Below are 23,190 nucleotides of genomic sequence, written 5' to 3'. Positions count from 1 at the left end.
ATATCACTTGAAGGAATGGAAGTACCGGGCACATGAGAAGCCACCAGAGATGAACACACTGCTTTCGAGAATTTCATTAACAGAGTTGTCCAAAATTACAACACGAAACCAAGAAGGACGTAGACGTAGTGCTCCAGAGAAGGCTTGAGTAGCCAGCTTTCATTTGTGTGGTGATTTTGAAACATGAGTTAGATCTAATAAAATGGTCATGAAACATTTTTCAGTTTTTACTGTGGTGCCATACAGCCCACCTTCGCCCTCACGGTCCCACCCCTCATCGTCCCTGACCCCCCCTGTAAATTCGACCCCCACCCCCAATTCAGTTCCTGGGGGAAATACTGCCTGGCTTCAGCTGCTGATCTTGGCATAAGTCAGTGGCGCACTCAGGGCTTCGTGACCCAGCAGTAAAGGGCCCAGGGGATGGGCCCCAGGCTGAGAGTCACAACTCCTGGGGGGCATTCCCAGCTCTGCTTCCCTGTGGAGCCTTGGGCAAGTTACTCCTGAGCTGGGTGCCTCGGTTTCCGCACAGCAACCCCCCCGTTGTGAAACTGCAAGGTACCTCTGAAAAAGATGCAGGAACAGCATCTGTCTAGTAAAATGGCAACATTTTCTTTCTTTCTTTCTTTCTTTCTTTCTTTCTTTCTTTCTTTCTTTCTTTCTTTCTTTCTTTCTTTCTTTCTTTCTTTCTTTCTTTCTTTGACACAAGCCCCCTCCGCCCTTGCAAGAGTTAATATAAATTGACTTCACCTCCGAGACTGGCACTTGCACTGCCCAATGAGCGCCCCTGCGCCACCCCCTCCCCCGGGCACCGGCTCTGCGCTGCTGGTCCCCACCGTGCGCCCAGGGCGCGGTGGCTTGGGGAGGTGCCGCGCTCTGGCGGGACGTGCGATTGAGCTGCCGCGGGGAGGGAGAGGGTGGGATCCCGGCGAACTCCAGGGTGTCCCGTGCCCCCCCCCACCCAACTCTCATGCATCAATCCACCCCCGCCCCTTCCCCAGTCACCCAGGCGCTGCCTGCTGCAGCCGGGCGGGGGAGAGCGCCCCTTTAAACTTCGCCGCGCGCTTGGGGCTGCGGGGCTTGGGGATGGAGGCTGCGGGCGCAAGGCGGCGCTTGGCAGGAGCGCACAGGTAAGGGGCTGCGTGCGCCGGGGGGCGCCGGGGAGCCGGGGGGCTCTGTGGAGTTCGGGGGACTCTGGGGAGCCAGGGGGCGGCGAGGAGCCGCGGGGCGCTGTGGAGTTCGGGGGTCGCCGAGGAGCCGGGGGGCGCTGGGGAGTTCGAGGGGCGCTGGGTTGGGCCCGGGCAGCGGGATCGCTTCTGCAGGGCTCTAGGGGGTTGGCAGGGCTCCGGCTGTCTGCGCTCCCACCCGCGTCTCTTTAGCAGAGCTAAATCCAGCCCAGGGACCTCAGAGATACTAGGTCACACTAGGGGACCATCTGGAATCTGGTCTGTGTCCCGGGGATCAATCCGGATTCTGGTCTCTGTGTATGGGTCAGTTTGGATCTAGATCCCCATTTCCAGCAGGGGGCATCAGAAATCTGGTCTGTGTCCACAGGGATCAATCCGGACTCTGGTCTCTGTAGGCAGAGATCAATCTGGATTCTGGTCTGTGTACACAGGGATCAATCCGGATTTTGGTCTCTGTATGGGTCAGTTTGGATCCGGATCCCTGTTTCCAGACAAGGCTCTCTGGACCCTGGTCTGTGTACACAAGGATCAATCCAGATTCTGGTCTCTGTCCATGGTCAGTTTGGATCTGGATCCCCCTTTCCAGCGGGGGCCACCCGGATTCTCATCTCTGCGTATGGGGAGGTCAGTTCAGATGCTGATCTCATTTCACATGGGGCTTAATCAAGTTTTGGATGGTGGCTCTCCCCAGGGTGGAGATGAACTCTTCCATCAGCTTCCCCTGGCTCCGGTCCACAGTCGGTCCACAATCGCTCCCTTGACACAAGCCGTGCTACTGCAGGGCAATGAGATCTGGGTTGGGCCCCGTTGGTGTTTAGTTTAAAGGGGTGCACTTCCAGAAAAGGGAGGTGCCATTTGTGGGCAAGAGCCAGAGCTGAGGGGTTGGGGGGACTGGCTGGCGGTGGGTGGGGAGGGTTGAAGAATGGGGGATGGAGGCTCTCCAAACCCAGTGTCCCCATCTGGGCCCCGACCCTGTGTGCCATGAGGAGGCATGCTGGCAGGGGCTGGGGGGCACAGGTGTGGAAAGCTTGCCCCTTGGATGAGCCTGGCCTTCTCTGCGGCTGTCAACCAGGCACTGCCGCCCAGTGCCGGCCACCGGGTGGGATTAGAACAGATTAGAATTCACTGCCAAAGCCTGACTATCCCAGCTCACGGGGTAGGCATGGGGGGTCATACCCCTCCAGAGGGGCAGGGTCCCCCAGATCCTGGCACACACCCAAATGCCGAGAGAGGGGCTCAGACCCTGCAAGAGAGACTAGAATAAAGCCTTTACCTTGTAGTCAATGGAGTTCCTCTGGCTTTATACCAGAATCTGGTCCAGAGCAGAATCAAGCCCCTGCTCAACTTCCTGGCCTTTGCTGTCCATTAGTATAATGGGGACGGGTGCCCAGGGCTGGGCGGGGGAGCGTTCAGCGCTTGGCTCCCATTCCAGTTGCAGCTGGGCTTTTTAATCAAATCAGAATGTTTTTATTTAGTTTATAAATGGGGAGAACGGTAGCCGCAGAACACGGCTCTGCCAGGGGGCCAACATGGGAGGCAAAGCTGGGCTGGCCAGGGTTCAGGCAACGAGCCGCGTGTATGAAAGAGACTGAGACCAGAGCAGAAGTCCCCCTCAGAGCTGGGAACAGAACTCAGGAGTCCTAGCACCCAGCCCCCGCTGCTCTGCCCACTAGACCACCCCTCTCCTCCCAGAACTGGGAACAGAACCCAGGAGTCCTAGCACCCAGCTCCCGCTGCTCTGACCACTAGACTCCACGACCCTCCCAAACCTCAGAATAGAATCCAGGAGTCCTAGCACCCAGCTCCCGCTGCTCTGACCACTAGACTCCATGACCCTCCCAAACCTCAGAATAGAACCCAGGAGTCCCAGCTCCCAGCCCCCCCTGCTCTGACTACTAGTCCCCACTCCCCTCCTGGAGTAGAACCCAGGAGTCCTGACTCTCCGTGCAGTGCCCTGTCCCCCCAGACCACATTGCCAATCCTTCACCCCCAACACATGGCTGAGTGATTTGGCTGGGAGCTGGGGATCTTCACATACGGAATGGGGAGGGGGGAGGAGACTTCCACCACCAGGCCTTGGTGTGAGAGGGGCTCTAAGGGCTGGAGTAGACTCTGGCCCGAGCGCCCCCTTGTTTCCCAGAGGAGGGGACTGGGCAGGATTCCTCCCTTGGAGATTGACGGCTCTGATCCTTTAGAAGGAGCTGGCGGTTAGGGTGAGGGGGAATTGGTCTCTCTCTCTCCCGGGTTCCCAGCCCCCCCATCCCTGCCCCCCCTCGTACCTCCCCCTATTCTGACGTGAGTGGCCAGATGCTGGGAAACGCCGAGAAGTTAACATTGATTTTTTTAGCTTCCCCGTGGCTTTTAGCTGAGTAAATATTATTGCGCAGTGTCCGGGGAGCTGGCGGGTGATTGATTAGATGGGAACATGGAGCAGCCAGTCTGCATGGCTGGCTCCGTGCTGCTCCTGTGGCTGATTTCCTCCACTGCCATCTCCTCAATGGTGGGGGCCTAAGAGGAGAAGTAATGTCTAGAGGTTAAAGCACAGGATTGGGCATTAGGACTTCCATCCATCTCCTTATACACCCATCCATTTACTCATCCATCCCCATACACATCCATCCATCCATCCATCCCCACATGGACCTGTCCATCCATCTCCTTATACACCCATCCATTTATTCATCCATCTCCATACACATCCATCCATCTCCATACACATCCATCCATCCATCCCCACATGGACCTGTCCATCCATCTCCTTATACACCCATCCATTTATTCATCCATCTCCATACACATCCGTCCATCCATCCATCCATCCATCCCTACATGGACCTGTCCATCCATCTCCTTATATATCTATCTGTGCATCCATCTCCATACACGTCCATCCATCCCCACATGCACCTGTCCATCCATCTCCTTATATACCCATCCATTTACTCATCCATCCCCATACACATCCATCCATCCATCCATCCATTCATCCATCCCTACATGGACCTGTCCATCCATCTCCATACACATCCATCCATCCATCCCCACATGGACCTGTCCATCCATCTCCTTATACACCCATCCATTTATTCATCCATCCCCATACACATCCATCCATCCCCACATGGACTTGTCCATCCATCTCCTTATACATCTATCTGTCCATCCATCTCCCTGTACACCCATACATTTATTCATCCATCCCCATACACCTCTGTCCATCCATTCTATCCACCCACCCATCCATCCCCAGATCTACCTGTCCATCCATCTCATATACACCCATCCATTTATCCATCCATCCCCATACACATCCATCCATCCATGCATCCATTCCCATATGTACCTGTCCATCGATCCCCATACACATCTGTCCATCCATCCATCTCCATATACACCCATCCCCTTATATACCTGTCCATCTATCTCCATATACACCCATCCATTTATCCATCCATCCATCCCCATACACCTCTGTCCATCCATCCATCCCCATATGTACCTGTCCATCCATCTCCTTATACACCCATCCATTTATTCATGCATCCCCATATACATCTGTCCATCCATCCATTCATCTTCTTACACATCTATCCATGCATCCAACCCCATACACACCCATCCATTCATCTGTCCATCCATCCCCATATACACCCATCCATTTATTCATCCATCTCCATACACATCCATCCATCCATCCATCCATCTCCATATACACCCATCCATCCAACTCCTTACACATCTATCTATGCATCCATCCCTGCACAAACACATCCATCCATATCCATGCACATCTATCTATCATACATCCATCTGCCCATCCATCTCCTTACACATCTATCTATTCACCCATCCAGCCCATACACATCTGTCCATCCACCTCCATCCACACCCATCCATCCATCTATCTTTCATTCATCCTCATATACACCTATCAATCTCTCCATCCCCATACATACCCTGCTGTCTGTCTGTCTGTCTGTGGTATCTGGGGCATAGGTTACATGTTGCAGCAAAGCCCATCGACATAGAGCCATCAGCTGGCTGGCTTTGCTGGTGGGTTCTGACCTGGAGCGCGCTCACCGGGACCCCTTTGCTCAACTCTCGTTGATCCCTTTTCACCCAAGCACTTTCTGCCACTCCTTGCTCAAGCATGGGGCAGTGGGGCCTGTGGTTAGATCACCTCCCTGGCAGTCAGGACAGTCCAGAGGCTAATCCCAGCACTGGTACTCTCAGAGGCCGTGGGACCGCAGCAAACCACACGCCCTCTCTGTACCTCGGTATCTCCGGCTGTACAACAGGGATAATGACCCTGACCTGGTGAAATTCCCCAAGATGCTGATGGCCCTCAGGAGATCCAGCCATTGGGACTCTGGGGAGCCGTGCCACAGAGTCCAAGTTGGAGACTGAGCAAGAGCCATCCCCAAGCTAGGTTAGGGGTTTGCCCCCTGCTACTGCTATGAGGAGGCTGACCCAGGCTCTCCCTCCTCTGATGGTTAGAACCCATCTCCTTTCCAGCCTCCATTATTCCTGGCCAGTTTATCCCCATTTGACTCCCTGGGGTGCCCTTAACCTTTGCAAAGTGCTTTGGGGTCCCCGGCGGAGAGGGGCTCGCAGCCTGCCATAGGGCAAGAGGAGACAGGAGTTTCTTTGCTGTGCGCATGGTGCTCGTGTCATGGGCCATTGTCCAGGGACGCCCCCTGCTCCCCATCCGGCCTCCATGGGTCACGACTCCTTCTGGTTGTCTGAATGACCCTCTGCAGGGGCCCAGGGTCCGGGGCTGGTTCTTACCAGACTTGAGCTCCCCGGTCCTTGGTTCCAAGGAGAAGCAGCCATATAGCCACTGCTCTGGGTATTCTCCCTGCTGCCGACCCAGCCACCTGGGCCAGGCATCCCAGGGCTGCCCTGACTCCGGGTTTCCACAGGGCAGACACTGGGGGGATTGGCGTGGCCCACAGGAGGGGAAGAGGGTCTTTGCCTCCCCACGTGTGGCTGCTGCACTGTTTCTGGGTCAGCTCTAGCAGCCAACTCTGGGGCTTGGCTCTTCAGTTCTGCAGCAGGGGTGTTCAGCACAGGGGGTTGCAGGTTCAAACCCCACTGTCAGCCCAAGTGGGGCCAGTTCCCTCACCACCAGGTCTCCAGCAGCCTTTGGTGCTTTCTCCATGGGCATTCTGGGCAGGGCTGGGTCCCCCGTGTCTGCATATCCCAGGCAGCCCCACCCACCCGCTGCATCTCACCAGCCTATCCCGGGAGCAAAGTCCAAGGCCAGCTGTGACGCTCCCCATGTGTCCTGAATCTCAGACAGCGACACCCAGGGCCTCTCCCTCCCAAGCCCCAGGATGTGCCATTCCCTTCCCCAGCCGTAGTGATATATCCTGGTGTCTGCACCAGAGGGACTAGCAGGGGCCAGATTTTGTGGTCACATGCGTGGGGCACAGAGGGTCTTTGGTTTTCCCACCCCCTAGGGCATCTGATCCCTTTAGAGCAGTGGTTTTCAACCTGGGGTCTGCAGACACTGCGTCTAAGATTTCCGTACCTCCATTTGAAATATTTTAGGGGCCTGCAAATGAAAAAAGTTTCAAAACCACAGTACTAGAGCTTCCACCCGACATCCCAAACACTTGGAAAGCTGCTTCTCTCCCACAGGGGGCGTCAGCCCCAGTCAGTGCACCCTGGGGTGGGGGGACCTGGTAACCGTGGGGCAGAACCTGCTGGGGGAGTCCGCCTGTGTAATACCCTGGCTTCCCAGCCCTCAGCCAGGGCAACACCTGCTGCTGACCCAGAGCTGGAGGAGTCAGCTCTGCAAGGGCCGCCTCCTTTGGGGTGCAAAGCCCCAGGGTGTCTGGGGCGGTTCTGAGCTCGTCCAGCTGGCACTGGGCACCGTACCAATTTCCCAGCACAGCTACCCCCGAAAACGGCTGGGCAAAGCTGGCCAGGCAGCAACCCTCACTCAGGCTGTAGGGGATTGTGCCTTGGCTGCTGAAGGGTGAGGGTTCAAATCTCCATCCCCCACACACTTGTGGGTCTGACACTGTCTGGATTTCCTCTGGGATTCATTTTTCTAGCATTATTTCCAGGCTTTTGCCAGAGGCGGGGTTGTTACAGGACAAGACCAGTGGGAATTTGCTACTCAATTAATTAGACCCCTCTCAGAGCCAGGGACAGAACCCAGGCGTCCTGACTCCCAGCCCTCCCGCTCCAACCAGTGGACCCCAGAGCCCGGGACAGAATCCAGGAGTCCTGACTCCCAGTCCCAATCACGGGCCCCATCCCCCAGTACTAGGGAAGAAGTAAGACAAGTGGCCAAGAAGGAGATGTTCCCCTGGACCTGCCCCCCAGGCCAGCCCCCTCAGGCTAACAATGCCTTGGGAGTGCGAAGAAGCCAGGGAAGGGTTTGCACGGGGAAGCTGAGGTCTGGCGAACTCAGGACTGGGATGGGCTCATCGGCTTGGGAGCTGAGGGAGCTTCTGGCCCATGCGGCGGGGGGGGCAGAAGGGAGGGTTGGTCGGGGACAGTGACGCCAGGCTGGGGCTGGCTCTTTCTTTAGGCTGGCGTCCCCCCACAGGGAGCTGGGGGGAGAGAGCGGCTTTCCACTCCGGGGCCCCAGGGCCCCCCAGCACCATGGGAACCATGGTTACGTCAATGCCAGCCACTCCGGGGCAAAGAGCCTCTGGTCTCTTGTTGGGGCAGCGGAGGGGAGCAGCACCGGGGGCTGGGGGTCAATGGCCCATCGACACCTCCCAATCGGTGTGAGCGTCCCCGGCACCAGGAAACGCAGCTGTTCTGAGAAGGGTGCGGGTGGGTAATGAAATTCCTGCCTCCTGCAGTTTCAACAGGAGACAAGAGTCTTCGCATCCTGTCCTCAACTGGGCTGCAGGACAGTGGTTGAGCAGCTCCTGTGCCCCACCCCAGAGGTGGCTGCATCTCAGGAACCTTATTAGGGTGACCAGATAGCAAGTGTGAAAAATCGGGACACTTTTTTTGTGTGGGGGGGAGGGGCACAGTTGCCTATATAAGACAAAGCCCCTTATATCGGGATGGTCCCCTGAAACCCTATAGACTGGGAGGAAAACCCCTTATTGTTGCCCCCCGTAGAAGCGGCCTGCTCCCCTGCCCCCAGGCCTGTCTGTGGACAGTGTACTGGAGACACTTCCCCGCCCCGATCTCCCTCCCTCCGGGGAGCTTCCTCCCACTGTCAGGTCTCAGGCGCTGTATTTATCCCGGGCTCCCTGCTGAACGTCCCACCCGCCCGAACCCGGCTCACTCGGTCAGGGCCCTGGATCGCAGCAGGACGACACGTCTAATGTGCCCTATAAATAGTCCCTTCCCACCAGCTGCTGCTGCCTGCAGGTTCTCACGGGAACCAGGTCCTGCTCAGGAGGGCGGGGGGAAGCAGAGGGGGTGAGAGCCCTGCTTGAGGGTGGGATCTATCTGTGTCCATCCCCGTGGCATCAGATCCCTCTGCTTGAGGGCCGGGAGGGCAGAGCTCCTGGCTTTTCCGATGGGGGATCTGTTGGAGAGGGGGACAGGTGCCCTGGCCTCTGCTCTGCAGTTGAGACCAGCAGAGAGCCCCATTGCCAAACCGTCCGGGTTGCTTCTCCCTAGGGCGCCTCTCCCCGGGTGCACCCCAGCTCCGCTGGAGAAGGACAGAGACAGCTGCCAGCACCTGCAGGATCCCTGAGCCGGATGCCGCTCGCTGGCCTCATGTCTGCACTGTCGCCGAAGCATGTGGAAGTCTCTTACTCTCTTCCTGCTGCTTGCGACGCTCCAGGGAACAGTGGAGGTGAGACTGTGCCCTAGTGCCCCCCACCACCACGGCTGGCACTCAGCTCAGTGCCCCCCCCAGGCAGCACCTCAGACCCCCGTTGTTCCATCTCAGTTCCCACCGCAGCTGGGAGAGGCGGCCCACAGCCAGCTCCTGCCCCACTCCCCACAGCTCCCCCTACAGGGTGAGACCGAGGCTGGAGTAGCTGGGAGCTCCCCCTGCCGCCAGCGCCCCCCCACCCCACAGTGCCCCCTGCTGGGAGAGGCCGGGGCTAGCGTAGCCGGGAGCTCCCCCCACAGCCAGCTCCTGCCCCGTTCCCCACAGCGCCCCCTGCTGGGAGAGGCTGGGACTGGAGTATCCAGGAATTGTATTTTCCCCCACGTGAGACCTTGGGCTGCAGTCTATTCAGGGGGACAGGGACCCGGCTGCGCCCCGAGCCCTTTGCCCTGACTCCCATCCCGTTGCAGGCGAGCTCCTCAGAGAAGTCAGCCAAGGATACGTTTGCGGCCTGGAGGCAGTACCAGCAGGACTGTGAGCGCAGCATGGCCGAGGAGCCGTATCCCGCAGGTGAGAGGAGCGGGTTGTTCCTCCTGGGCTGGGGCTGGGGTGGGGGCCAGCGGGTCTCATGAGCGCACCCGGCGCTCGCTCGTGCATCCCAGCCCCTCCTCTCGGCACGTGCTGCCATGTTTGCGAACCCACGGTGTGTGTGCTTCCGGGGGATAGCGTGTCGGTGTGGCCCCCGTGCATGCCTGAGTGTGGCGTCTGTGTGTGTACCCTCTTTTGCGTGTGGTTGGCATGTGGCTGGGGGAGCTGCCTGGATGGGGGTGGCTGTGCAAGCGCGTTTCTATGCGTGTGTGTGATTTGTGTGTGTCTGTGTTTGCAAAGGCGAGTTTGTGCGTGTGTGGTTTGCACACCTGCATGTGATTTGCACGTGTCTGTGTTTGCAGAGGGCAGTTTGTGCGTGTGTGGTTTGCACACCTGCACATGATTTGCACATATTTGTGTAGGTGAGTTTGTGTGCGTGGCTTACACACGTGCGCGTGACTCACAGGCGCTGACTGTGGTTTTTCCCGGTGGGTGCTCTGCCCCCATTCCACCCTGAGGCCCCGCCCTCACTTGGCCTCTTCCTCCGTGACCCCCTCTCCCTCCACCTCTTCCCGCCCCTGCTCTGCCCCTTTCCCGGAGGTCCCCCCGCCCGCCACTTGCTCCTCTCTGCCCCCCAACCCGAGTGCCTCCCTCCAGCCACTGGCTGATTCGCGGCCGGCCCCTGCGCCTGCCGAACAGCTGATCAATGGCCAGCTCCCGGGCCAGAGCCACTGTGGCTGATGGGTGCTGACCCCTGGTTTTTTCTGTGGGTGCTTGAGCCCCGGGGCACCCCCGGAGTTGGCGCCTATGGCGTGACTTGCCCATGTCTGGGGTCGTTTAGGCCTGCTTGCCGTGCATGGGTCACACACGTGTGAATGTGATTTGCACATGTGTGCGTGTGGCCGCCCAGGCCTCCGTGCCTGGCGTTTGCCCGGCTCTGTGACGTGCGAGTGTTTTAAACAGCCTCTTATCTTCGTCCCCTCCCAGGCCTGGTGTGTAACCGGACCTTCGACATGTACGCCTGCTGGAGGGACACGCTGCCCAACACCACCGCCATGGTGCCCTGCCCGTGGTACCTGCCCTGGCATCACCACGGTAAATATCCCTTCCTCCGGGGCTCCTTGCAGCCACACCCTCTTCCCCACCCACCCCCTCGGCCTGCCTGCTGGGACCTGCCTCCTGGGTGGAAGCCGTCCCTGAGCTACAGGGCCCGATGCTGATCTTAGCTACATGCTGGTGGGGCTCCAGGGTAGGGGCCTGGGGCTGCTTTGCAGAGGGCCAGGCCTGCGGGTGTCAGCTCCGAGCTCAGGCCCACGCAGGGTATGGTGACGTTAACCTTTGCGTCCCCACACCCCCGTTACGGAGGCCGCGGGGGCCACTTTAAGGGCAGGGCGGGGGACCTCTGTGGGCGGTGGTGGCGTGGCTATGGCTGACCCGCCCCGCCTGCCACTTGGCTCCCTCTGGTCTCCTCCCCGGCAGTTCGTGGCGGGTTCGTAATGCGGCTCTGCGGCCCGGCTGGCCAGTGGGTGACGGATGAGTCGGGGCTGCCCTGGAGGGACCACTCGCAGTGCGAGGATCTCAGCACAGAACACCCCTTCCAGGTCAGTGCCCCTGCCAGCCACAGGCTGCTTCCCAGCCTGGCTCTCAGCCCTCCAGTCCCAGCTCCCCAGCTACGCGGCTTTCTCTCCTGCTGCTCCCAACCCAGCCTCCAGCTCCCTCCTGAGCCAGATTCCCTCCGAGCTCCTGCTGGCTCCGTCCCTCCAGCGCTGGAGGGATCTGTTGGCTGGATGCGGCACTGGACGGAAGGAGCCGGCAGCTGGGGCCCCGCTCTCAGTTTGCAGATCAATGCCTGCGCCAGTCCCTAATTGTCCCAGCAGGGGGCGCCCTCCCCTGTAAATGCTCCGAGTGGCCGGGGTGGGGCGGAGGGAGGGGTCGAAGGAAGGGGCAAGGAGCCTGGACCTGACCCTCCGCCGTGTCCCTTTGCAGAAGCAGGTGCGGCTCCTGGAGCAGTTCCGGCTGATGTACACCGTGGGCTACTCCCTCTCGCTGGTCTCTCTGCTGCTCGCCCTGGTGCTGCTCCTGGCTTTCAGGTACTGCAGAGCCGGTGGGCATGATGGAGTTCATGCTCCAGATCCTGATGTCAGTGGCTCCTGGGGAAGTGCAGATGGCCATGCACTGAGGTCACTCGGGATTTGCACCCAGGTCGCGGGGCAGGGGACGGACCCATTGGGTTTCATTTGTACTGTCTGCCTCGTAAAAAAGCAAGTTTCCTTTAGTAATGAAGGGCCTGATCCTGGATTTGGGCCCCATGGGGTGCCGGTCCCCAGTCTGACACTCCCTTTACTGGAGGAGTCACTCCTGTTTGACGCTCCATTTGCTCTTGGTTTGCTCCGTGTGGATGGGGCGCATGGAGCCGGGCCTGCGGAGTTGCCCGGTATAAAACCGGAGTGAGCGAGACTGGGATCAGGCCTGGATGGCTCCTCTTGATTTTTAGTTACTGGGGCTGTCCGTTTCTGGCGTTGGCCAGTTTCACTCCTGCTTAGTCGGCGTCATGCCCGGGGCCCCGGCGCTGGGTTACGTGATGCACCGAGCCCGGCGCTGTGCCGTCCAGCTGTCTTCATACGCTGGCTCAGCGCTTGTGCACGGCTCCCTCGAGGGCTGGCCGCACGGCTCCCTCGGCGTAAGGGCCCGGCCCGGGGTCAGTGCCCGGTGAGGCTTGCAGGCGCTCGGTGTAGACGGCCACAGCTGATTCGTTTCAATGCTGGAGTGCAGCTGCCCACGCAGCCCTAGGCAGCCCCCCCATCCCCCTGACTGATGGTCCCACCCCCTCTGCAGGAAGCTGAGGTGCACCCGCAACTACATCCACGTGAACCTCTTCCTCTCGTTCATGCTGCGGGCCGTCTCCATCCTCACCCGGGACGCCCTGCTCCGCGTCCGCTTCTCCAAGGACCTGCAGCACGAGGGGGAGCTCTTCCATCTCCTCGGAGACCAGGTACTGCCCGGCCCTGGGCGTGGCTCCAGCAGCTTCACTCCCAGAGGGGGCCGATCCAGCCAGCTGGGCCCCTTTCTGACCCTGGGGAGGCGGGGCAGGGGGAATCCCTACCTCCAAGCAGGGCACTGCAGGGAGCACCCCGTACATCGGGGGTGAAAGCCTGGGGACCCCCAAGATCAGCAGCTAGGCAGTCTGGGCCATATCCCAGCTGGCTTAAATCAGCATTGAAATTCCTGGAGCCGCGTCAGCTGTGATCCAGCCCCAGTAGAGCTCTGGCCCGTTTACACCAGCTGGGGACCTGGCCCCAGGCTGACCCACTCCCAACAGGCACCGTGGGCAGTGGGGTTAGGCGCGGGATCAGCGAGGTAATCCAGGGGTGGGAGGGATCCACCTGTGTATCCGTAGGGTGTCCCCACCACAGAGGAAGGGGAATTACGCTGAACGATGGGACGAAAGGCAGTATAGGGAAACTGAGGCTGGATTCTGGGCAAAGCTTCCTGACTCGAAAATCTGTGGGGCAGGGGAGTTGCCTCCCCAGAGGAAGGGCTGGGAGCCCATCCCATGGGAATCTGGGCCAAGCCATGGGGGGACTGACTGTAGGGGACGTCCCTGCCCCGAGCGAGGATGGGCTGACTGTGACCTGGTGGGGCTCCTCCATCCGCCACCCTCCAGCATTCCCATCTCTCCCTCCCTCTCTCTGCTCCTCTCCCCCCTTCCCCGGGGGCTCAGGCTGCCGCCGGCTGCCGCCTGGCTCAGGTCCTGACCCAGTACTGCGTGGGGGCCAACTACTACTGGCTGCTGGTGGAAGGTCTCTACCTCCATAACCTGCTTGTGCTGATGGCCATCTCGGAGGAGAGCTGCTTTGTGGGCTACCTGCTTGTCGGATGGGGTGAGTGGGGCCGCGCGGGCACGGCTGGGAAGGGGCATGGTGGAGGTACTGCAGTGCTGGCCGGGACATAGGAAGACCCCCTCTGGTGAACTGTTGGCCGGGAACAGCAAACCGCAGCCTCTGGGAGCTGCGGGCGGCCGTGCCTGCGGACGGTCAATGTAAACAACTGTCTCACGCCCGCCAGTGGATGACCCTGATGGGCCGCAAGTGGCCCGTGGGCTGCAGGTTGCCCACCACTGCCCTAGGCAGCGCAGGCTGGGAGCTGGAAAGGACCCCAGGGTACGTCTGCATCCGGCAGCCCCCTGAAAGAATCCCCTTTAGATGCTTGCCCCAGCCTGGCCGTGCTCCACTGCGAAGGGCAGCGTGGGGCTCCACCCACAACTCCTGTGGTGTTTCACAGCAGGTCGAGGCATCCCGGTGGGTAACGCGCCGGAGGCCTGTCTCCACTACCACTAGCACTCGCATCAGTGGCAGAGATGCGCCCACCGGAGAGGAGAGGGAAAATCCTAGAGTGCATGACACTGTACACAGGGGGAAATCTCGCGGGTGGGGCTGGAGAACAAAACCCTAACTGCTGCGTCTGTCTGTCCATCTAGGAGCCCCCATCCTGTTTGTCATTCCCTGGGTGATCATCAGATACCTCTATGAAAACAACCAGTAAGTCCGGTCAGGGAAATCTCTCCAGCTTGGGGTCCAGCACAGAAAGAAAGTGCTTGGAAATCCTCAAACTTGGGGTGACCTTGTCAGAGGAGTCTCCGGGGAGCAGGGCGGGAAACGAGGGGTTTGGTGCCAGGAAACATTTTGAGGGGAAAAGTTTAAAAATTCGTTTTTTGTTTTCTTCAAAAACGTCCAGGTTTTTGTCGAAAATCCAAACCCTGATGTTTAAAAAAGGAACGAGCTTAGGATTTCAGCCAAAATTTCTCAGCCTTCAGTTGCCAAAAACACGAGGGGGGAAATTGGCTAAAAACGAACGTTTCCATTTTGATGGAAAAGTCACGTCTTGTCCAAAACCCCATGTCGACTCAAACGCCCTGAGCGACTCCAGCCCAAGACGGGCGCCGGTTTCCCCACCCCTGCTCCACACCCATGTAAACGTGAGCGTGTGACCTCACTGCATTCACAGCACTTTGCGACCCCAGCTCCACGCGTGAGCGTCGCTTGGAGGGCTTGACCCAGCCATCTCTGGTGTCTCAGCGAACGGGCTAATTCTGCTAGCCAGCGCGAGTAACAGGTCTGAGGCTCTTACGTGCTCCAGCCAGGGGTTCTCGACCTTTTTCTTGCAGTCCTGCATGGCGGGACTTCGGCTTTCTGCCCCGGGTCCTAATAAGTCAAATGCTGACCATGCTTGGCGGACCCCCTGAAACCTGGTTGAGAACCACTGGCTCCAGCCACCTGATTTCCCCCCTCCCTCCGGTGGATTCTGGATTTGGGGTTTTTTAGTCTCCTTCCTCTGAAGCATCATGTAGACAGCTGGAGATGGGACCCTGGACTGGGTGACTCAGGGCGACGCCGAGAATTCCCTCGCAGGTGCTTGGCTGGCTGGTTCTTGATCAGGGTCGGATTTGGGGTGTGGAAGGAATTTGCCCCCAGGTCAGACTGGCTGTGGCCTTGGGGGACTTTTTCCCCTTCCTGTGCAGCGTGGGGCATGGATTGCCCAATCAGTCCCCTGACATTGGCAGGGCCCCCATGCCCATCGGTCCCTGCTGTTCTCTGCCTATGGCCCATGAGCGTTTAGTCTCCTGGGCGCTGTAATACTTTGATCTAACGCAGGTTGTCGGGCTTGGGGCGGGGGCAGCTGGGTGGGGTTTAGTGGTGGGTGCTCACAGAAGCTCAGGCCGGATGATCTGGTGGCCCTTTCTGTCCTTAAATTCTTTGGCACTGGCGGGGAGCAAAGGCCGGCCCTCAGCGGATCTGGGTCACAGACAGAACTGTGCTCACAGGGGGAGAGAGAAGGTTGGTGCCACTTGGAAGGCTGCTTAGTCCCTGTCACCACCCTACCTGGCTGTGCAGGTTCCTCCCTCCCAGCCAGTTTGATGTGAGTTGGTTTTCCAGGTGCTGGGAGAGAAATGATAACATGGCCTATTGGTGGATTATCCGCTGCCCCATCCTGCTGGCCATCCTGGTGAGTTACAAACACCCACTGTTCTTCAGACAGCCAAGAGGCAGCTACTCCAGTCCTGGTCTCGCCCAGCAGGGGGTGCTGTGGGGAGGGGGAGGGCGCTGGCTGTGGGGGGAACTTCTGGCTTCTCCATTCCCAGTCTCACCCAGAAGGGGGCGCTGTGGGGAGCAAGGTGAGGGCTCTGGCTGTGAGGGGAGCTCCCGGCTACTCCAGTCCTGGTCTTGCCCAGCACACGGCGCTGTGGGGTGCGGGGTGGGAACGCGGGCACCTGGGGGGTGATGCTTTCTCCTCCCCATGTATAAAGAACCACTGTCCCTCCCCTATGTAAACACCAGCCCTGCTTCAGGGGCTCCCAGCCCATCCCCAGGGCAGAGGGTACCAGTGGGGAGTGGTGCCCCCTGACTTCCCTGTGGGTAACTTACTCTCTCTCCCCCAGGTTAACTTTGTCATATTTGTCCGCATCATTAAGATCCTGGTCTCCAAACTCCGGGCTCACCAGATGCGCTACACGGACTACAAGTTCAGGTAGGTAGGGGCTACCCCTTGCAGCGCCCCCAGCGGGGCGCCCTGGCTCCCTGCAGCAGCATTGACTCTGGCTCTTAGATCTGGCAAGCTAAGAGAGGTGGTACCACTTCCAGTGGGACAAATCCAGGGAACAGGGCAAGGGCTCACTAGGGACACGCTTCTCAGGCAGTCAGTGCTGGCCTCAATGTCCCAGTGGGGCACTAGGGGGCGCTGCGCTACAAGATGGGGTGGGGGCTCACTAGGGGCACTCTCCCCTCGCAGTCAGTACTGACCCCAGGGTTCCAGTGGGGCACTAGGAGGTGCTGTGCTGCAGGGTGGGGTGGGGGCTCAGAAGGGGACACTTGTGATGGGATCCCCGTGGTACAACCTGGAACTGTGGGACCGTGGTGCCCCCTTAACTGTCCACCCAGCACTGTCACAAAGCTATGCCAGTGGCAAACAGCAAAACCCCTCCAGGCATCGTGATCACCCAGCCACCAGCGGGTGGAGCCTACACCCAACCAAACTGCATGAATGCTCCCTGTGCCACTCATGAATCCTACAGAGAGGGGCACCAGCCAGTCACCCCAGCCTGGCACTCTGGAAATATACCAGCTCAAGACGCCCTTGGACAGTGCAAACTCATTAATTAGTTTGCCACTTGGTCAAAGGAAAGTGGCCAAGCACCAGCCTTTGTAATCTGAGCTGAGATTTCCCGAGCACTTCAACCGAAAGCAAACTGTTCTAGGTAAAATATAAAACAGATTTTTTAACTATAGAAAGATTTTAAATTATTATAGGTAGCAGGCAGAGAGATCCAAGTTGGTTACCTAAGAAATAAAAATAGAAACGCAGCCTATATTCGAACTTTAACAAACTACGCAGGATTTGAATCAAACAGTGTCTCTTGATTCAACCCTAACAGATGTTACAGGCAGTTCACAGCTCCTCAATACAAAGACTGGGTTCCCTTCCAGCCTGGGACCAATCTCCCCAGTTCAAAGTCTTTGTCTTCCAGATGATCTTCCAGGTGTTGAGATGGGGGGAGAGGCCAAGTGATGATGTCACTGTCCCTCTTTTACACTTTCTTCCAGCTGTCCCTTCTGTGACATTGGGGTCAGACAGTCTCCTTTGAGTACATCAGTGGTTCTCAACCCTTCCAGACTTTATACCCCTTTCAGGAGTCTGATTGGTCTTGCGTTCTCCAAGTTTCACCTCACTTAAAAGCGGCTTGCTTACAAATTCAGACCTAAAAATACAGAAGTGTCACAGCACACTAATACTGACAAATTGCTGACTTTCTCCTTTTTTACCATACAATTATCAAATAAATCCGCTGGAATATAAATATTGTACTTACATTTCAGTGCGTAGTACACAGAGCAGTAGAAACAAGTCCGTCATCTGTATGAAATTTTAGTTGGTGCTGACTTTGCTCGCGCTTTTTGTGTAGCCTGTTGGAAAATGAGGCAAACATCTCGATGAGTTGATGGACCCCTGGAAAGCTCTGCGTGCCCCCAGGGGTACATGTGCCCCTGGTTGAGAACCACTGGCGTCAGGGCCGGATTAACTCTCCTGTGGGCCCCTGTATACAAGTCTTTTTCCTAATTTAAAACAAAATGAGCACAATTATGGCATCGAGGCTATTAACGCTATACTAAACTTGTCTTTTAATGACCATAAAGCCGTTCTGTGGTTACATTTCAGTCTTAAAACATGTAGAATATAGTTGAGTTAATTCAAAATAGCCTATTTCTTACCTTAGAACCGCTTTTATATTAGTTTCTTTCTGGGCGGGAGTTTGGGGGCAGGAGGGGGCTCCAGGCTGGGGCAGAGTGTTGGGGTGCAGGAGAGGGTGAGGGGTGCGGGAGCCAGCTGGGAGGTGCTTTTAAAATGATACCTCACAAGGCATTGCACAAACACATCACAATCATCTCACGGTGGTGAATGTGGGGGTTCCAGGGTGCTGCTTTGAGGCACCGAGTGTCACAGCACTCTTCCCTGGCCGTCAGTGCTGGCACCAGGGGGGCACTATGGGGCGCTGTGCTGCAGGGAGTGAGACAGGAGCTCAGTTCAGGGTGCTCTCCCTTCACAGTCAGTGCTGACCCTATGCCCCAGTGTGGTGCTGGGGGGGCGCCGTGCTGCAGGGAGCGGGGCGGGGGCTCAGCAGGGGGCACCGTGCTGCAGCGAGCGGGGCGGGGGCTCAGCAGGGGGCACCGTGCTGCAGGGAGCGGGGCGGGGGCTCAGCAGGGGGCACCGTGCTGCAGCGAGCGGGGCGGGGGCTCAGCAGGGGGCACCGTGCTGCAGGGAGCGGGGTGGGGGCTCAGCAGGGGGCGCCGTGCTGCAGGGAGCGGGGCGGGGGCTCAGCAGGGGGCGCCGTGCTGCAGGGAGCCGGGCGGGGGCTCAGCAGGGGGCGCCGTGCTGCAGGGAGGGGGCGGGGGCTCAGCAGGGGGCGCCGTGCTGCAGGGAGGGGGGGGGTCAGCTGGGGGCGCGGCTGGTTCCCTTGGCATTGTCCCCTGGGGACAGCTGTGGGGCTTGGCAGGGGGGCAATTCACTCCCCCGCTTCCCTATTGCTCTCTCCCAGGTTGGCCAAGTCGACGCTGACCCTGATTCCACTGCTGGGCATCCATGAGGTGGTGTTTGCCCTGGTGACGGAGGAGCAGGCCCAGGGCACACTGCGCTACGTCAAGCTCTTCTTTGAGCTCTTCCTCAGCTCCTTCCAGGTAGGGAGCAGAGGCCCCCAGGGCTGGCGGGGTGGGGTCTGGGGCAGAGGGGTGCCGGGGCCACCCTGCCCCGGGGGGATGGGGGTGAGGGCACGGGATGCCCTACGCAGCAGCTGGGCTTCAGCTCTGGGGATTGTTTGCAGGTGCCCCCCTTAGCCCGAGGCCCTTAGCCAGAGATGTGTCCCCAGCATCCCCCACTCAAGCCATGTGGGGCGCTGTAGGGTCAGCCCCGCCCCATGGCACCCAGAGGCCTGCGGGGTGCAGGTGCTGCTGGCTGACTAGGGAGCCGGCCGAGGGCAGCTCTACGCTGAGCAGCCATGGGATCCCGCCTGGGCATGCAGCCTCCCCAAAGGCAGCCACACCCCACCTCTCCACCCCTTGTGTGTCCCAGGGGAGCTGGGCCCAGCCCTGCCTTTATCTGCTCTTGTCTTGCAGGGTCTTCTGGTGAGCATCCTCTACTGCTTTGTCAACAGGGAGGTAGGTTCCCTCCGACACACCCCAACAGGGGCTAAGCCGTTTCTGATTCCCCTTAACCCTTCCCACGCCGCAGTGCTGGCTCCCGGGTGAAGGGGTGGGGGACAGCGCCATTCCCAGAGAGTGGTGGGTGAGGGATAACGTGGTGCAGGCATGCCACGGGGAGCAGGCAGCAGAGCCGGGCTGGGGAGTGGAGGCAAGGCACTGCACAAGAGCTGATGCATTATTTATGGGGGGTGGAGGGTCAGTGATGACCCCTTTGCAGGGCTGAAATGGATCTATTCTGTCCGGATCCTCCGCTGGTGTAAATAAGCAGAGCTCTGGTGAACTGCAAGGGAGCTCTGCTCATTTACACCAGCTGGGATCTGGCCCCATTGACTCCAATGGAGCTATGGTCATTTGACACCAGCTGGGATCTGGCCCCATTGACTCCAATGGAGCTATGGTCAATTGACACCAGCGGGGGATCTGGCCCATTGACTTCAATGGCGCTACGGCCCATTGACTTGACTTTAGCAAAGCTTTTGATACGGTCTCCCACAGTATTCTTGCCAGCAAGTTAAAGAAGTATGGGCTGGATGAATGGACTATAAGGTGGATTGAAAGCTGGCTAAATCGTCGGGCTCAACGGGTAGCGATCAATGGCTCCATGTCTAGTTGGCAGCCGGTATCAAGCGGAGTGCCCCAAGGGTCGGTCCCGGGGCCAGTTTTGTTCAGTATCTTCATTAATGATCTGGAGGATGGCGTGGATTGCACCCTCAGCAAGTTTGCAGATGACACTAAACTGGGAGGAGAAGTAGATACGCTGGACAGTAGGGATAGGATACAGAGGGACCTAGACAAATTGGAGGATTGGGCCAAAAGAAATCTGATGAGGTTCAACAAGGACCAGTGCAGAGTCCTGCACTTAGGACGGAAGAATCCCATGCACCACTACAGACTAGGGACTGAATGGCTCGGCAGCAGTTCTGCAGAAAAGGACCTGGGGTTACAGAGAACGAGAAGCTGAATATGAGTCAACAGTGTGCCCTTGTTGCCAAGAAGGCTAACAGCAGTTTGGGCTATATAAGTAGGAGCATTGCCAGCAGATTGAGGGACGTGATCATCCGCCTCTATTTGGCATTGGTGAGGCCTCATCTGGAGTACTGTGTCCAGTTTTGGGCTCCACACTACAAGAAGGATGTGGAAAAATTGGAAAGAGTCCAGCGGAGGGCAACAAAAATGATTAGGGGTCTGGAGCACATGACTTATGAGGAGAGACTGAGGGAACTGGGATTATTTAGTCTGCAGAAGAGAAGAATGAGGGGGGATTTGATAGCTGCTTTCAACTACCTGAAAGGGGGTTCCAAAGAGGATGGATCTAGACTGTTCTCAGTGGTGACAGATGACAGAACGAGGAGCAATGGTCTCAAGTTGCAGTGGGGGAAGTTTAGGTTGGATATTAGGAAAAACTTTTTCACTAGGAGGATGGTGAAGCACTGGAATGGGTTACCTAGGGAGGTGGTAGAATCTCCTTCCATAGAGGTTTTTAAGGTCAGGCTTGATAAAGCCTTGGCTGGGATGATTTAGTTGGGGATTGGTCCTGCTTTGAGGAGGGGGTTGGACTAGATACCTCCTGAGGTCCCTTCCAACCCTGAGGTTCCATGATTCTGTGACCCCAGCTGGGATCTGGCCATTGATAGCGAACCCCTTTCTTTGCGTACAGCTCGCTCTCTCTCCATTTACAAGACACAGTGGGATATCAATATCACACCATCATTTAACCCCACACTGGTTTGTGTGAAGCCTCTTGCACTGCTGTGGCCTCCCTCTGCCCCTCATGAACCAAGGGTCTCATCCCGTCCCCTGGGCAGCAACTGACCCTCCCCTCCCGCCTCCTTTTCTCTGCCCTGTTCCAGGTCCAGTCTGAGATCAGGAGGAAGTGGCAGAGGTGCCAGCTGAGTGCGGACCTGCTGGAGAAGCATGGCCACAGCTGCAGCCACGGGCCGTCCTGCCGCTGCCAGCACGGCAAGGCCTCTGAGGTGGGCTGCCCCCGGCGCCCCAGCCACCCGGGGAAGAGGGGGGCCGAGGCGGACTCCAACTGCAGCTCAGAGAACTCCCCGGGTGGCTCCCAGCAGCAGCGCCTCCCCTACGCCGGTACCATGGCCAGCAAATCCTACTGCTACATCCCGGTCCAGACGCAGCCAGCGGGCAGGCTGGGGGGCAAGGAGCTGCTCCCCGGTGCCAGGGAGCCTGGGGACAACAAGATCTCGGAGAGCTGTTGCTAAAATCAAACTCGGGGCCCTTCCCACCTGCTGGCCCAGGGGCCAGGAGAGAGGAGCCGGGTTGTGGACTCCTTCAGACTTTCCCTGCCTTGGGTAGGAGGCAGTCACTGAACCACTAGGGATGGAGGGAAGGGGGTGTTGGGGGTGGGGCATGGTGCACAGGGTCTGCAGGACCAGCGAACCCCCACCACCTGGTATCCTTTCCGCAGGGCACGGTGCCCCCCTGGAGTGCCCGTGGACAAATGACGTGGGCGCGTATGAGTCCACTGTGGCCCACAGCTGTTGCTGAGACTCTGGGGACATCCAGCTGGGGTCAGTGCAGAGGCATGTCTCCATGGGCCTGAGGTGAGCACACCCTCCAAGCCTCCTGGGAATCCAGCCCCCCACCTCCCTTGCAGGAGCTGGCGTAAGGGCCCTGCTCTCAACCTCCTGTGTAGAGGAGACTCAGGGCACAGCCAGAGAGCACTGCACTGTGGCTATTCTCCACCCCCACACCGGGGCCCATAGGGGGTGGATCGGGGCATGGCCAGAGAGCACTGTGCTGTGGCTCTTCTCTGCTCCTCCGCCCAGGCCTATAGGGGCAGATAGAGTGTGGAGCTGGAATCCACTGTGCTGTAGATATCGGGCCCTTAGGACGTGGAACAGCAGTTAGGTCACCCCTGAGGTCTCCCTGGCAGAGAATAGGGCCAGGCAGGGCCTAGAGAGTGCACTGGAGCTTAAATCCACCTCCCGCCATCCTTGCCTCAAGTGCAGAGATGGGGAAACGGACCCCTGATGTGTGTCCACCTGTTTTGAATGGTCTGTGGCTCTTGGCCTCGGTGACACCCTTTGGCAGCGAGTTCCACAGGTAAACTGTGTGTGGTATTAAAAAAGCATTGATTTTCTTATATGTGTTGCCTTTGAATTCGATGGGATTTGAACCCGCAGAGGCGTGGGGTGCTGCCGGTGTAAGCGCAAGGCTTATTGAGGTGAGTGGGAGGGGAATCCAACCCAAAGTGCTGGGGGCTGGTCACCAGTTTATCCCTGTCTCCTGCTGGACCAGGACGATTAGCTTATCTCGCCTGGTGTCCTACCTCCTGCAGTAGCTCAGACAAGCACTGGGCAAGCCTGCGACCAACCCCCACTCTATTCGTGTGCCGTACTCCAGAGCCTCAGACATGGGGGCGGGTGTGTGGAAGAGCCTCCAGAACTTTCAGCTGCCCCCGCGGTATTTAACGGAATAAAATGAAACCATGGTGACAGCGGCTCATTGCCACGGCAGCAAAACTGCAGCAACAGGGCGTGGTGCTGCCTTCTAGCTCGCCCACAAGGCAGGGGCTGCATGCTTGGGCTGCTGGGCCATCTGATCGGGGTCAGGATGGGCCCTGCTGGCTTTCACCCGGTGGCTGGTCAGACAGAGGGAGGATACAAGGCCTACTCCTGGCATCCCGGGGAGCTCCATCCTTAGCTCCTGCACCAGGGCCTGGTGCGGGGGGGAGCTGGGTTTGGAGGAGGTGGGAGCTAAGCCTTGTTCCCCGGGCGTGGCTCACAGCTGCAGTGCCCCGGCAGATTCCCAACCGTGGCTCTCCGGTGTCCTGTGCCGGCCACTTCCCCACCCCACCCGCCCGATGGTGGGACAGTGGGCCCCAGGATGTGGGATCTGCCCCACCATGCCCCCACCTCGGAGAGGAAACCCCTGGCTGTGGCTGATGAAA

General features: G+C 58.6%; 1 protein-coding gene across 2 annotated transcripts; it reads left to right on the top strand.

Annotated features, from left to right (window-relative positions):
• Positions 1–359: 359 nt before the first annotated feature.
• GIPR (gastric inhibitory polypeptide receptor) lies at positions 360–22,383 on the top strand. 2 transcript variants are annotated; one of them, XR_006287253.1, is made up of 15 exons: positions 360–1,127; positions 8,787–8,964; positions 9,414–9,513; positions 10,519–10,626; positions 11,011–11,132; positions 11,518–11,621; positions 12,367–12,523; positions 13,253–13,412; positions 14,009–14,069; positions 15,465–15,534; positions 15,968–16,056; positions 18,620–18,758; positions 19,194–19,235; positions 21,131–21,841; positions 21,898–22,383. XR_006287253.1 is itself a non-coding variant. In XM_037884308.2 (14 exons), the coding sequence occupies exons 2-14, from the start codon at positions 8,908–8,910 to the stop codon at positions 21,497–21,499; spliced, it is 1,578 nt and encodes a 525-aa protein (XP_037740236.1). In that variant the 5' UTR covers positions 360–1,127; positions 8,787–8,907; the 3' UTR covers positions 21,500–22,383. The 2 variants fall into 2 exon arrangements, 1 of the variants encoding a protein (XP_037740236.1); XM_037884308.2 differs by having other exon boundaries at positions 21,131–22,383.
• Positions 22,384–23,190: the final 807 nt, after the last annotated feature.

The sequence above is a fragment of the Chelonia mydas genome, chromosome 23, assembly GCF_015237465.2.
Source record: "Chelonia mydas isolate rCheMyd1 chromosome 23, rCheMyd1.pri.v2, whole genome shotgun sequence".
Taxonomy (NCBI): domain Eukaryota; kingdom Metazoa; phylum Chordata; order Testudines; family Cheloniidae; genus Chelonia; species Chelonia mydas.
Note: the sequence above shows the minus strand (reverse complement) of the source record. Positions and strands in the feature narration are given on the sequence as shown.